Source organism: Eptatretus burgeri, chromosome 12 (assembly GCF_056783735.1).
Source record: "Eptatretus burgeri isolate ZD-2024b chromosome 12, Ebu_testis_v1, whole genome shotgun sequence".
NCBI classification, from domain to species: domain Eukaryota; kingdom Metazoa; phylum Chordata; class Myxini; order Myxiniformes; family Myxinidae; genus Eptatretus; species Eptatretus burgeri.
The window spans coordinates 20698552-20714044 of record NC_140972.1 but is presented as its reverse complement, the minus strand read 5'-3'; the positions used below and the strand labels follow the sequence as shown (position 1 = coordinate 20714044).

The 15493-nt window shown below is 44.7% G+C and overlaps 1 protein-coding gene across 1 annotated transcript; it reads left to right on the top strand.

The window, feature by feature from the left end:
* Window positions 1-554: 554 nt before the first annotated feature.
* On the top strand, window positions 555-14969 carry LOC147015218 (uncharacterized). Its single transcript, XM_085849777.1, has 9 exons — window positions 555-651; window positions 2150-2259; window positions 3366-3446; window positions 4562-4654; window positions 8223-8383; window positions 8552-8690; window positions 8880-8952; window positions 9062-9196; window positions 14501-14969. Exons 1-6 carry the CDS (start codon window positions 594-596, stop codon window positions 8679-8681), a joined length of 633 nt encoding a protein of 210 aa, XP_085705903.1. The 5' UTR covers window positions 555-593; the 3' UTR covers window positions 8682-8690; window positions 8880-8952; window positions 9062-9196; window positions 14501-14969.
* The last annotated feature ends 524 nt before the right edge of the window (window positions 14970-15493 follow it).

The window sequence follows — 15493 nt, the reverse complement described above, 5'->3', positions numbered from 1 at the left end:
AACATTTATAGCTGTGAGTGCGATAGCTCATAAACTGTTAGCCATATCGATTTGAAATTTGGGTCATACATGTACGACCTGAAAAGGAACAACCCTATTGATTTTGGGCGTGGCCGGATTCAAGGGCGAATGGGGCGGCCATCTTGAAAAAAATGTTTTTTGTAATAAATGGAAAACCGCTTATCTGATTTAAATTATTTTTGGTCACTACGTTCCTCACCCCTGGGAACTTTTCCAACATGGTTTCGGCCCGCTCGGACATCCAATATGTCCGCCAGGCAGCCATGTTGAACAAAACGTCGTTATCGCGATATACAAATGGTGTCTTGTTTCAAATTCACCTCCCTCATTATCTGGAATATGTATGACCTTTTTCAATGGTGGGGATTCCCCATCTCTGATGGATATGTTTATTTGTGTTGTTAACCTCTTGTCCTGTGATTTGAGCATGGTTGGAATATTCGTGAAGCTGTGTTCACCTTCAAAATTAGTTGTTGTGTTTTTTTTAATGCAGGATGTGATTACAGTTGTTGCATATTGTGCTTCAGGTTAAAGAACAACAGAAGTGTCTGGAAACTACACATGAGGAGTTCATGAAGGAATTGTTTATCTTGCTGTCTTCACATCTTCCTCTCCACAATAACAATACCGGTCAGTTCATAGTCTGTAATGCTCAAAGGGGCAGTAACATTATCTTTTGATTCTTTGGAATTGTGCTGAAAGTTATTGTCCATAAAGCAGGAAGCAAATTTTCTTGTTTCTCTCAAATTGGGAGGTTAATATTTCATTTATGGTCAAATTCTATTGAATATGACTCGACTGTTCATAAAAGGGCAGGAATGATGTTCAACATCACAATTATTTTGGAATTATTACCCCACGTACGTGAAGCACAAAGTGGGGTTAAGCAATTCGTTCATGTCCGTTCGTTCGTCTGTCTGTCCCCAAATGTCAGTTTATGATTGAGGAACAACTTGATTTAAATTAAATGTTATATTTTGAACATGAATCATAAAACAAACATGCCTTTTAATGAACAGTACTTTGGCTCTGAATTCATCCTGATTGCACATTTGCCGAGAGGTGAGATTTTGTTTTTCTACTCTATCTGTCTGCCTGGCAGTGAAACAAAATTAAAAATCATTCCAAACCGAAAACTTACTTTTTTAAGGACGTCATAGAGGAGGTTACACACCACCGGCACGAAGAACTGATGTGACGTGTCAGACAGGGTGGTGCAATAAGACACTGCGTCAACGACGGTCACGCATCGGTTGTACGACTTTTTAAATCTTTATTTTATTTAAATTGAATTATATACATAAACCCTGTGGAAGACAAATCGCCTTCTTATCACTCCAAGAACCTCCAGTGGTGCAGTTCTTTGACATGTTAAATAAGGTGGCGAATAAGACTGCTTCCATTGAGCTAAATTTCTGGAAAAAATATTTAACGATCTTTAAAATCATTATTTTATTTAAATGATACACACTGTGTTGAATACTGCGAGGGGTAATGTGAACTCTCCAGTTAGTAGTTTCAAGTGGTTTTCCAGGCTGGTGTCACTTAAGTGCATTTTCATCCCCTCCAGAGTGGTATTTCTGAGATGTTGTGGGCATTAAAGAGAATAAGTTATTTCTATTATTCGTGTAAATACAGGAAGGCAGTACAAAGTGTGTGTTCGTGCACGGGTTTATGTCCCTGCCCTGAACGCGCACGTGCATCGAAATTTCTTGAAAACTTCCTCATCTTCTAAAAGGCGATACGAACGACATTTAAATGTTTAAATTTCTTAGCCTTTGTTTGGTTCTTGAGGATAATTGGAAGTGTTTCTGATTATATTTTTCAGACCTCACCAGAATAGTTTCTCTGATATGGTAGATAAATGTAGTTTGTGAAATCAGCATCTTGTGGAGACTTGATTTATCAGTGTTCCAACCGTATAATCTTAAATATTGATCACCAGTCCAACAATTGTGTACTTCTATCACACACAGGTCCATCAAAATATAAATACCAATCCTAATCTCACAATCACTCCGTGGTCTCTCATTAAATAAATATTGATACGGTACATTGTGCAAACCTTCCATGATCTGAATATCCCGCATCACTTGAAACAAACTTTTGTCTTTTTCATTCTAAAAAGGTTACAAAGTTGAAGATGAGAATTTACTTGAAGACAGCACAAAACTCCGAGACTGCTTCGACCAGACCCTGTCTGATCTTCGGATCTATCTCGAAGATTCTTCAAGGCAGGTGGGTACTGAGCCTGAAAGAGACGAGGAATACTATTAGAGCTGGAAGGTTTTCAAGTAGGTTTGATCATGCTGGATTGATCAACCTTGCATTTCTAAGCTTGTGCAGACATACAATAGACTCTTCTCTCATCTTTGTGAAGTTTATATCCAGCCATGGTGTAAAATATTCGTAAAAGGGGGGAGATGGGAACGCATCATGATATTGGAAAGGGAAGCGTAAGGGAGATTTATCGATCAGCAACAAGACATCATGTTAATGAGGCAGCCCAGTGTGGCAAGATGTCTTGGATTCTGCAGATATGCACAGTTTGCACACTCACTTTTGAGCTGTTGACCCTGGGTTTGAATCTGGACCCTCTTTAAACCATCTCTGTTGTTTCGCATGGAGAGAGATGGATCAATGTGTAAATCGGCCATCAAAAGGATGTGAAGCTGTCAGATTCATCCGTCAGCATTTGTTGATGGATGATTCAGGTTTCAGTGTCTTTTTCGAAAAGTTATTCTTGGGATCTGAGGGTCCTGAGTTCAGATCCCATTCTGCTGTTGAATTAACACCAGGTGGGATTGACTATGCCTGTCATCCTTCTGAGGTCGGCAAAATGAGTGACAGCCTGCTGGTATGCTGTGTCGGAGTGGAGACCCATCCAGAATTGTGCCCAATCGCCCAGGAGAATGCTGGGGCAGCACCAACGCTCTGCACAGAGTGTGGTCCCAACGCATTGGATTGGAATCAAAGTTATTGCTGGAACGCTGATAAAATTTAACATTCTTACTCGGACCTAAAGGGGGCACTGCATCACTTCAGCATGACAACACTCACGATATTTGGAAACACGATTTATGGAGTCCGCAAAATACGTGGGATTGAAAATCCAGCATTGGAGTTGTGTTTTGTTGTGAATGTTAAACAATATATTCTTGTCCAGTTTAATAACAACATCCACAACTAGTTTGAAGAATGAAATTAAACCTTGAGTGGGAATTGATTGCTGGGGAAATATTTTTGTGTCGTGATGTGTTTTACGTCGTCGATGTGTCAAATTGTTGGTTCCTCACCACAGTGATGTTTGTAATCCTTATATTGCTCGTTTGATTCATTTTCAGGTTGAAGTGCTGAAAACTGCCAATGAAGAAAAAACAAAAGAATGTGAATTGTACAATTCACGATTTCAAGAGGCAGTTCAGGTGCTCATGAACATATCAACTTTGTTTCGTGTTTGTCACAAGAGAACATCTATTTATTACATACACACAGGTGGCATGGTTCCCTTATTTCCCTGTGTCCATTTTCCTATCTTCTCGACTTCCTTTTTACCTCCGCCACCAAAGGTCGATGGAGGTTATGTTTTCACCCCTTTCTGTCTCTGTCTGTTTGGCTGTCTGTAAACAGGATATCTCAAAAAGTTGTGGACGGATTCGGATGAAATTTGGTGGGCAGTTTGGGTATGTGACAAGGATGCATTGATTCGATTTTGGTGAAGGTCCAGATCTGTATCCGGCGACTTGAAATTTTAAAATGATTCTTCACCATTGAGAGATGGGGCTCGGAACTATAAGAAGCATGACATCGCAAAAAGTTACGTGCAGATTTGGACAAAACTTGGTGGACAGGTCGGGTGTGTGATGAGGAAGAAGTGATTTGATTTTGCTTAAGATCCGAATCCGGAGACCAGAATTTTTTTTAATCTTGAGGTGATTCTTCACCATTGAGAGATTGGGCCAAAAACGAAATGGAGCACGGTATTTCAAAAAGTTGACAGATTCGGACGAAACAACGTGGATGAGTTGGTTCGGTGACGAAAACAAGCCAATTCGATTTTGGTTCAGGTAAGCAGATCCGGCCTATCAGTGGGATACAAAATGTAAACTGTTCAGCTTGGTGGACATATGTTCTCTACTGAGAGCTGTTCTACTTTCAAATATGTTACCCATGACTACCCCATGCCTCACCCATGCACGTCCACGATCTCTTCAACCCAAGCTGATTGTTTCCCATTGTATTACTCTCTGGGCCATTGTAACTTGTGTTTGTTTTCTTCCCCATTTCCTCCATGTGTATGTCCATCTCCTCCATACCTCTGGTACTTTGTTAACCTGCTGTTCATTGTCTATTCAGCTCCTCTCTGAGACTAGACCTAAAAAACAAAAATACATTTTACATTCATTGTATCCAAGATTGTGTCCATCACCCTGATGGTGAATGAGAATCATGTGACAATGAAAAGCCTTTCATCAATGTTTGGGGTGTGATGAATCCTTACGTGGCTAATGTGCTCCTGTATTGTTCTTGTTTTGTATAGGAAGCGGGAATTCGGATAACGGAGTTGGAGATGAACTTGGAAACCGAGCGTTTATCGCACATGAAATCCAACATTGAAACCGATATGGTCCGGGTGAGTTAATTTACTCGTTTCAGTGTTGTTTCCTTTATATTTGTGAGTTAAATAATACATTTACATTCATGTGATTGTTTTTCCATTTCCCATCAAGTGGGGTCATTCCCAAAACAATCTGGTACAACAACAAATGCAACATTGTCATTGGGAACCGGCCTGGAATGATTCTTCATGCATACACACACGGGTATCACTTTCCGCAACACTCCATGATGAAGTCGAAACACTCAGTTCTGTTCATGGTTCAGAACATCTCACAATAGTTATGTCCTTCAGTTTACAATAGTTATGTCCTTCGTCAATGGTAAGATTTCGTTTATGGGGTGTGTCTGGAATGGAATTGTTTATTGTTGATATTCCATGATCAACTTCAAACAAGACGATGTGACAGAGGTGAAAGCCAGTTGAGGCTCATGGAAGAGCTGGAACACAGAACAGATCAGCACACAACATTAGAAATGGAACTGCAGAAGGTGGAAATTCCAACAGCCAGGGGAGGGAGAAAATAGATGGAAACGGACAAACAAGAGATGTACTTTACGATAAGGGGTAGGGGAGAATGCAAAGGATAGACAAGATGGAGAAAGAAGCAACTTTTTGGGAGGGGTGTAGGTGGTTTAATGGGTGTGGAAAAGATCATGGTTTGAGATGGGGAATGATTTGAGATGGTGGTGAACAGCTGTCTTGAAGACCTGGAGGGAAGATTGAGATTGAAGAGTGTTGAAGTTAGTTCCACAGGTGGGGAAAATAGAGGAACAAATGAGTGGAAGTGAGATACCTGGCGGGGGGGGTGGACAAAGCACGGAGAAGGTACGATGCATGACTGGAAATTAGCTGGAAGAAGAGACACCACTCACCCTTCAAGTGAAAGACCCATACAGTTTTGAGAGATTCTGATGATATTGAAAGACTTGATTTCCACGACATTAAACTGTAGATGAAAGCCTTGTCGGAGGATACGAGCTCAGGTGTGCCAAGGAAGGACTTTGCATGATTGAGAAAGCTCAGATATCTGGCTTTGGAGGAGGCCAACTTTGAATTGTTGCTTGCCCAAGAGAGATCATGGCTGAGAGTGAGACCCAGGAGTTGAAGTGACTGAACCTCTTTGAGAGGATTGTTGAAAGAAAGTAAATGAGAGGGTTTTCGGCATGGTCCTTTCGGGTGGGTGGCAGGGGGGGGGAGCGATATGGTGGGGGGAGAGAGAGAGACCATATGAGGTGAGGGAAGTTGTTGACGGGTGGCGAGCATACACCAGAGATAGATTTGACAAGGCATCAACAGGTTTTAGAAGAGGGAGACAACTTTGATAGCTCATTCTTGTGAATGGACAGATGTTGTTTTCTGGATCTCCTCAGAGCAGATACAAGAAACACACCTCTTGTGGAATGATCTGAGGTTGCCGACAATTGGATATGCCTTCCAGAAGGAGAATGCAAGTTGTTTTCAGGCAACTGCCTCACCACATGATTCAGAGTACCAAGAGCAGAAAGATGGGTAAGATAACTGAAGATGAGATGCGATGACTTTGTATGAGAGAGAACAGGCTTCTATGGAAGAATTCCCAGGCTGAATTAATATCAGGGGTGGTCGATATAGGAGAGCAGTCCAGAAGTGTGATGGCTGCTTGCAGTCCCTGGCAGTTTGTCTGAGTGAACTGCCAGACTTGCTGGTACTGATACTGTTCTCCGAGAATGGCCAGAGAGATTCTGACCTTCACAAGCACATGGTCAGATCAGATTAACCAATTGGAACAGACTACGAGTGAGATACATTGATGGGGAAGTTGGTGATCACCAAAACCAGAAGGGAATATTTGCAATTGGGAGAAATCCGGGTGTGGAAAGTTTACAGATTCAGTCCGTCCCATGGAGTCACAGAAGTCCTTTGCAGAAGTGCCATGGTGTTAAGAGAGGTACCAATACCCAACCAATCAGCATGGTGATAATTGCAATCACCACATATGAGGAAGAGAGAGAGAGAGAGTTGGGATGAGTGATGAAATGTTGGTTCATGGAGAGAGAGAGAGAGAGAGAGAGAGAGAGAGAGAGAGAGAGAGAGAGAGAGAGAGAGAGAGAGAGAGAGAGAGAGAAAGAGAAAGAGAGAGAGAAAGAGAGAGAGAAAGAGAGAGAGAGAGAGACAGAGAGACAGAGAGACAGAGAGACAGAGAGACAGAGAGACAGAGAGACAGAGACAGAGAGACAGAGACAGAGAGACAGAGACAGAGAGACAGAGACAGAGAGACAGAGACAGAGACAGAGAGACAGAGACAGAGAGACAGAGAGACAGAGAGACAGAGAGACAGAGAGACAGAGAGACAGAGAGACAGAGAGACAGAGAGACACAGAGACACAGAGACACAGAGACACAGAGACACAGAGACACAGAGACAGAGACACAGAGACACAGAGAGACAGAGAGACAGAGAGACAGAGAATAAGATTGGGGCGGTTGGGATTACACATTTTTAAAGAAGAAGGGGCTTCGAACGAAAAGTATATAATGAGTAACGAGGGGTCACTGTTAGCAGCATGGTGAGGTGGGAACGGAGGGGAGGTCACAGCCAGAGGTACTCCTGGGGTTTGGGAAGTGAAAAACAGGACACAGAGTGAGAAAATGAAGTTCCTGACGTGCAGTGCAACTCCACCACCAGGATGGGGTTCATGTCGATCAAACCAGAGGAGGCAATAGCCAGAGAGGGACGATTTAAGGAGTGAGGGACGTCCTTTGAGAGGAAGGATCATGTTAAACAGATGATGTCCGAATTATCAGCAGTGGCCTGGATTGAGAGATCTGTCAGATGGGGTGGAGGCCACGCATGTTTGAGATCCACACAGTTGGGCACGCGGGAGGAGCTGCTGACAGGACTTCAGGATGTGTGAAGGAGCAAGGAGAAGGCGTGGGGTAGGGGGAAGCCGGGAGGTTGTGGGGAGTGGGAGGGTTGAAACTGGGAGGGTTTGGGGAGGGGGCGACGCTGGGAAGGGCAGGGCCAAAGCTTGCTTGGAGGGGGGAGAAGTGTGTGGGGGGGTGGGGAAATTGAGAGGGCGCAGGACGAGGTGGAAGTTTAGAAGGCATGGGACAAGGGGGAAACAGATGGGGGGATGGGCCTGACATGAAGTGGTTTGACACTATTAATGGACATGAAGTAGAAATTATTGCCTCCACAACCTCTGCAAAATTGACACCTCACGATTTCCAGACTGGATAACCTGTGACAGACTTCATGGGTTAAGTTGTGGTTAAAATGTTTTTGGTTGAAGGCATGGAGGAAAATTTGGCGGCAAGTGGAAGAGGAAGCTTCATGAATGAAACTTTCAGGAGTGGGGGAGGTTTTGAGAAATAAACATTGTCAAAGAGGACACGATGAGATTTTAATGAAGAAGAAGAATGACTAGGTTTTCCTGATGGAGTAAAAGGAAGCGGAAGGAATGTAAAAATACATTTTGGAAGAGTTGTTTTTTGTGAAAAGGTTTCAAAGAAGAAATGTCTTATTCAGTGAAGGTGAATTTGAAGTGAATGTTTTCAGATTGAGAGTGTGGATTGCTTTCATGGTGTTTGTTGATTTCAGGTGCGGCTACGGGACCTCGAGACTATATTCGAGATGGAAAAAGTATCTCGAACAATCGTGGAGGAAAAGCTTCAACTCCTCCACAAGCAGCATGGTTTGACGGAGTGTGAACTGGAGAAAGGCAACGCACACAGTGCACAGCTCTCTCAGTCTCTAGAATGGTACGATGGGGGTAATGATGTCCTGACTATCTTCTCTCACACTTGTCTCTTGTGGTATCCACACAGTTTGTTGTGCAAATGGTTCTTCTTTTGGATGTACACTTGCAGTTGTGTATCTTCTGATGTATGTTGTGCCCTAACCTGGAGTTATTTTCCTGGATCTTGCAGTGTCCAGCAGGGTATGGCAAGTTCAGACCAATATTTGCAGCAACAGCTTGAGGCGGCCAAGCAGATGGTTTCTGATTTAGAAGTTCAGCTTCAATCATCTCAACAAGAATTGACAAGAAGGAAGAAATAACATCTTCTGGTATGGTACCACTTTTAAATAAAACAAACGAAGCTTGATCACATCCTCATGTTCAGCTTTTTATCCATTGTAAGATGATCAGATAATTGAGCGAGCTATCCCACCTCTACCATGTTGTATTCTCATAATTGTTCATGAACTTTCCAACCTTGTCCTTTGTGACGTTTCTTTTCTGTTAACCCCACGAAGTGATGCAAGAACACGACTGGAGGATAACGAAGTGAGGACCAAAGAGGACAAAACCCCCATGAAACTGGACATGGTGAGATATTACTTGAGGAGGCATCACTTCGGCACACTTCGTTTTCCTTATTATTCAATCATGCTGCCTGGCAGATGGAGCTTCTTATGAATTGTCTCCACTCTTATAGGTCATGGACTCGAACCGTCAGGTCACCCCTCACTGCTTATGGTCACCACTCGCAGCTTCGGAGCACCACTCGCCACTTCTGGTCACCATTACAGCTTCTGATTTCTCTGGTGCAGACATCAGGTCAAAAGCACATGTAAGTAAAGAAAAAAGAAAGTAATGCTTCCGAAGGATTCCGTAAAGGATTCCGAAGGGAATCCACTTCAAGGATTACAACTGGAGCATGGATACGTTATGATCCTCGTACACAAATACTGTACGCCTTATGATGAACATCTAAAAGTGAAGTAACTATGCCACGTGGTTTTCCCTTTATCCCTGACCGCATCCGTGCAACAATATAATTTAATGGTCCAGTTGTAAAAGCCACGGCCCATTCAATCTTCCCGGTTCAAATTCAGCGGATGGGTCAAAATGACCGCTACCGCCAGGTATGTTCAAAGCCACAAGTAACTTCCCGGGCCTGTTTGCCACGTTACAATGCTCGAAGGGACCGTGGAATTTACCCGAGGAAGCACCGAAACTAATTGCCGGCTTTCTCAATGCAGGTTTGTTGCACATTCTCCCCCGTCTTGAATGCAAGGCTCTTGTGTATGTGTGTTGAAATGAGGTTATAATTGGGGGTTTCCACAACATTAGGGCCGGGAAAACAAACATCTGTCTCCATGTTATAGCGATGCATATCTAACCTCACAATTAATAACATGATGTTTATTCTAAAACAATGTTCAGGAGATAAGTGAACCAAACCAAGCAGTTTTATTAACCCTAAAGCATCATTCCCACAACACAGTGTTGGGGTTGTTGTGTTTTGGACAACATATTCTGGTGCAGTTTCATAACAACGACGACAAGTTTGTGGAATTGTAATTAAACCTTGAGTGGGAATAAATCGCTGGAGAAATGTTTTTGTTTCATGAAGAGTTTTATGCAAATTCTTCTCTGAAACTCGACATATGATTTTGATGAAAACACGATGAATTACGTGCTGTTTGAACATCAGTTGCAGACTCCATGTACGCCAATTAATGACGTACAATTGAATGTACCCGCCATGGTGAAGCAGTGTGACTATGTCTATTAATTACGTACTGTTTGAACATCAGTTGCAGACTCCATGTACGCTAATTAATGACGTACAATTGAATGTACCCGCCATGGTGAAGCAGTGTGACTATGTCTATTAATTACGTACTGTTTGAACATCAGTTGCAGACTCCATGTACGCCAATTAATGACGTACAATTGAATGTATCCGTCATGGTGAAGCAGTGTGACTATGTCTATTAATTACGTACTGTTTGAACGTCTTTTGCACCCTGACTTCACACATATAAATCTATTAATTACATACCATTGGAATGTCCGTTTTGTACCTTTGGACTGCTGAGACCCCTTCGGAGGGCGGAGCGGAAGGGCGGAGGAGCTCCTTGTGAGCCAACGGCCATCCATATCTAGTGCCCAACTGTGTCTGCGGACGTCCTCCTGCAGTTGGGTTACTTTTTTATTAGGAGGTTGGTGGCAGGATTTGCACTCCGGCCACCGTAAAACCCTTCATTCCGCAAAACACAAAAACGCAAAAAAATCTGAAAACCCACTCCATGGGAGTACCTCCTGTGCAGCTTCCCTTCGCACAGGGCAGCTCACCGGATGACGGGATTGGGGCAAAGCCTTCGGGACCCCCAATCTTTGTGATAGGAGGGAAACCACGGGGTAACATCCCTGGGTCAGATTGCGGGAGTGTGTGTCGGAGTGGTGCTGAGGTGTCGTCCACCAGACGGCGGTCTCCTTGGCTTAACCTGAGGCGGTCCCTTCGGGTGGGTGCCTGGAATGTCCTATCCCTAAGAGAGGATGATCACCTGTCTCTGTTATCATCTAAGCTCAAGCGTTTGGACATCGGGATTGCAGCTCTCTCTGAGGTTCGGAGACCGGATTGCGGCGAGATAATGGTGGGTGGTTACACCTACTATTGGTCTGGTCCCTCTGATGGTTACCATACTCAAGGAGTTGCTGTAGCTGTGTCCAATAAGCTGACCCCAATGATAATTGAGGTAACACCGGTCAACGAGCATATTATGAGATGAAGGATTCGTCACTCCTTCGGTGTCATTTCCCTGGTCTCTGTTTATGCTCCGACTGAGGCGAGTGATCTCAGCGTGAAGGATGCATTCTACGCCACGCTCGAGTCTGTGGTTGATCGGTGCCTCAGACGAGATACACTTCTCGTCTTGGGGGATTTCAATGCATCGACTGGAACTGATAGGGATGGTTATGAGATGTGTGTTGGTCCCCATGGGTCAGGAACTATGAACCAGAATAGCACTAAGTTCCGTGACTTTGCAAGAAGTCATGGACTTAGGGTGGCTGGTTCATGGTTTCAGCGCCCACAAGCTCATCGCTGGACTTAGTATTCCAACGCTGGCGGTGCGGCAAAGGAGATTGACCATGTCCTCATTGACGGTCGCTGGAGGATGATCCAGAACTGCAGGGTCTACCGGAATGCTCAGTTCCTCAATACTGACCACAGGCTTGTTGTAGCAACTCTAAAGCTGCACCTTAAATCCTGGAGAATGGTACCATCCCAGCCTTGGCTGGATGTTGGCAAGCTCAGGGATGAGAGAGTAGCTGAGGAGTTTGCGAACATGCTGAGTGGACACTTGGGGGGTCTGGGTGCTTTGTTGTGTCCTGAAGAGTTGTGGAGTGCCTTCAAGACCACCTTCCTTGATGTTGCCGGTGGATGTCTTGGAACTCACCGCAGGGCAAAGAAGAATTTTGTCTCTCAAAGGACATTGGATACCATTGACCAGAGTCGCAGGGCCAGGCTGAATGGCAGAGCTGAGCTGTTCAGGGAGCTGAGGCGTAAAACTGTACGTGCACTGAGGGTGGACAAGGAGGCCTATGTGCGAGGAATCTGTGAGAGGGTAGAGCATCACCTGTGGACAGGTAATTCTCGTCCCGCTTACAGGTGAATTCGCGCATTGCGTTAATCTAAGCCCATCCCTCGGAGTACTACAGTTCGAGCAGAGAGTAGTAGGCTCTTGACAGAGGAGTCTGAAGTGAAGGCCCGCTGGGCCGGTTACTTTGAGCGGTTGTTCCGGGCTGATCCCCCAGCTGTCGAGTTGGACGTCAAGGGTGTTACAATCCCTGTTGCTGACCCTCAAATCAACTGTGGTCCACCTTCGCTTGTGGAAACACGGGCTGCGGTGAACCAGTTGAAACGGGGCAAAGCTCCAGGGATCTGTGGCATCCATGCTGAACTTCTCAAGGCTGGTGGAAATGCTGCACTCATGTCGTTGCATGCAGTTTTGTGCTCTGCCTGGAACACAGGCATCATCCCAACTGATTGGAAGAGGGGCCTTGTTGTTCCTCTCTGGAAAGGGAAGGGTGATCGCCAAGACTGCACCAACTACCGAGGGGTGACGCTGCTCTCAGTGCCGGGCAAGGTCTTTGCTCGGATACTTATTGATAGGGTTCGCCACCATCTGCTTGAGCACCAGCGTCCAGAGCAGTCAGGCTTTACACCAAAGAGGTTAACGATTGACCGTATCCTTGCTCTTCGTGTCATCACCGAATGCAGAAGAGAGTTTCGGCAGGGGCTGCTTGCAGCCTATGTTGATCTCTGTAAAGCGTTCGATTCAGTGAATCGGGATGTCCTCTGGAGGATTCTTTGTCTTCGGGGGGTGCCACCAAAGCTGATCGATCTGATGTCTGAACTCTACTCTGGTACTGAGAGTGCTGTGAAGTGTGGTGGTACCATCTCTGACTTATGTCCAGTTGTTACTAGAGTTCGTCAGGGGTGTGTACTTGCCCCCACACTTTTCAGCACTTGTATGGACTGGATTTTAGGGAGGATGTCAGAGAGATCAAGCTGCTGTGCATTGTTTGGGAATGTCAAGATCTCGGACCTTGATTTTGCAGATGATGCAGTCATCTTTGCGGAGACTTTAGATATCCTTTTGGGGGCCCTCGAGGTGCTGAATGAGGAGTCGGAGCCGCTGGGATTACGGGTTTCTTGGGTCAAAACTAAAATCCAGGCTTTAGGTGACATCTTGGATGCTGCTGTCCTGTCTATGTCTGTTTGTGGTGAGGATGTTGAGGTCGTGGAGAGATTCACTTACCTTGGCAGTGATATTCATGTCTCTGCTGGCTGTGAGTCAGAGGTCAATAGACGTCTGGTTCGGGCCTGGGGAGTCATGGATTCACTGGATCATGGGGTGTGGCGCTGCCAGTACCTGTGCGGGAGGAAGAAAGTCCGAGTCTTCAGGTCCTTGATACTTCCAGTCTTGCTCTATGGATGCGCGACTTGGACTCTGACCAAGGATCTGAGACGGAGACTTAATTCCTTTGGTACCGGGTCTCTTCGGAAAATCCTTGGCTATTGCTGGTCGGATCTTGTGTCCAACGAGCAGTTGCTGAGAGAGACTCGGATGAGATTTGTTTCCTGCATAGTCCGTGAGCATCAGTTGTGGCTGTATGGACATGTGGCTCGTTTTCCTGATGCTGATCCAGCTCAACAGATTCTCTCAGCGAGGGAGTCTAGTGAGTGGAGGAGGCCAGTGGGCCGACCACGTGCCTCGTGGTTGCAGCAGGTTGACCATCATCTCAAGGAGATGGGGATGGGCCTGGCATATGCTCGGGGGATGGCCAGACGGAGGCCCCTGGAGTACCGGCGGAAAGTGGACGCAGCGACGCGCTGTTCTGGCATATGCTCCCATACCTGACCTGACCTGACCCCTTCGACTGTTTGAAGACCCAAAATACCCCAAGGACCCTGAGGACACAAAAGTCACCGAGGACCCAAAATACCCTGATAACCCACAAGACCCCGAAGACCATTTTGACCGTCAAAAAAGGTAAAAGGCGTAAAACGGGTCGAAAGGAGTTTTAAGACCCTTTCAAACCCTTTCACCTTTACGACACTTTCGACTCCATGAGATCCCTTCATCCTTTCGACCTTTTACACCCTTTAGACCCCCGAGCACCGAAAGACCTTTACACCCCTTAAGTCCCTTTAAACCCCTTCGACCTGACCACCATTTTGACCCCATGCAGCCTTCAGAAAGATGAGACAGCTGAGACCCTTGACCATTTTGAGGTATAGACCAATTGGACCTTCTTATATTTCAAATTACAAATAAATATAATGTTACCAATATTACAAATATATTTGTACAAAAGAAATGTTTGTATTATGATTGGTGTATATCTTGACAACACAGCAAATGTTTAACATAAATCTCTGTCAGGATGTTTGGTGAAGCGAGCACAGCCAGCCGATCCACATGAATACTGCATAAAAACCTAAAAACATCGTGCAGCCGTGAAGCTGTCTGATTTTATGTCTCCTATTAATTACGTGCTGTTTGAATGTCATTTGTACCCTGACTTCACACATGTCCATTAATTACGCACGATTGGAATGTACCTTTCGATCCTTTAGACTACTGAGAACCCTTTGACCGTTGAAGACCCTGATTGAAGACCCAGAAGACACGGAGGATTTCAAAGACCCAAAAGACACAAAAGACCTTGAAGGACTCAAACGACCCTGTGGAAGTGTAAAAATTATCTTAAAATATTTCGTTCTTGTCAACACAACTCTCAGTGTGCATATACAACTCAGATTTTAAAATATATACTTGATAATGGATTGGCGCATACTGATGGTAGTTTTATAATGGATAGATATAGTGTTGCTGAGGCCGTCCCGAGTGATGGTAGTTTTATAGAGAGGCCGTCCGATGAAAACATGGGATGTGTTGCTGAGAGATGATCATTGAGTTTCAGGCCGAACAAGAGGGCGAAGGATCATGATGATGGTGTGCTACTTTACTGCATAACAAATATAATCTTTTCTTCCATTCCACTTGTTTGGCAAGTTAAATGAAATAAAACCCTGTCTGAAGACAGCTGCCTTTCCTCAGTGCCAGTGACACATGAGAATACTTTATTTTAATTAATGAATGCATATAATATGCTGAATAACATTTTGCAAGGGTGTAAAACTTTAGGGATCACATGATATCGCACAACATCAAGGTTTCTGGAACACATGGCATTATTTTGATGGAATGAAGCATGCATTATGGAAGAGTCGTGGAGATGGAGGGCTGTGAAGCACTGAAAATGCCTGATAAAGGTTGAAAGTTCCCGAGGACAAACCCAAGGAATTTGTTTCAATATGCTGAAACATAATCTTGTTTAACTGACTGGATAACACATCTGTTGTTTTCCCGAAGGCAATGCCACGTCCTTGGAAAAGTTCTGTTTGTGTCATCAGAATGTGTCCACCTGGTGTTGGTCAACTCGCTTGCACATGAGCCGGCCACCTCCCTATTTACTCTTCCCTCGATAAGAAACTCTGGTTGAAACATCAAGCCAGAGAGATAAAACTTTGCATTGATTGTCTCTCTCCATGTGCACATGTTAACAA

Bases quoted from the DNA above. Each gene is read 5' to 3' on its own strand.
- LOC147015218 (XM_085849777.1), top strand. From the start codon at position 594: ATGAAGGAATTGTTTATCTTGCTGTCTTCACATCTTCCTCTCCACAAT. The intron at 2,260-3,365 runs GTGGGTACTGAG...ATTCATTTTCAG, and splicing joins TCGAAGATTCTTCAAGGCAG to GTTGAAGTGCTGAAAACTGC. The intron at 8,384-8,551 runs GTACGATGGGGG...TGGATCTTGCAG, and splicing joins CTCTCTCAGTCTCTAGAATG to TGTCCAGCAGGGTATGGCAA.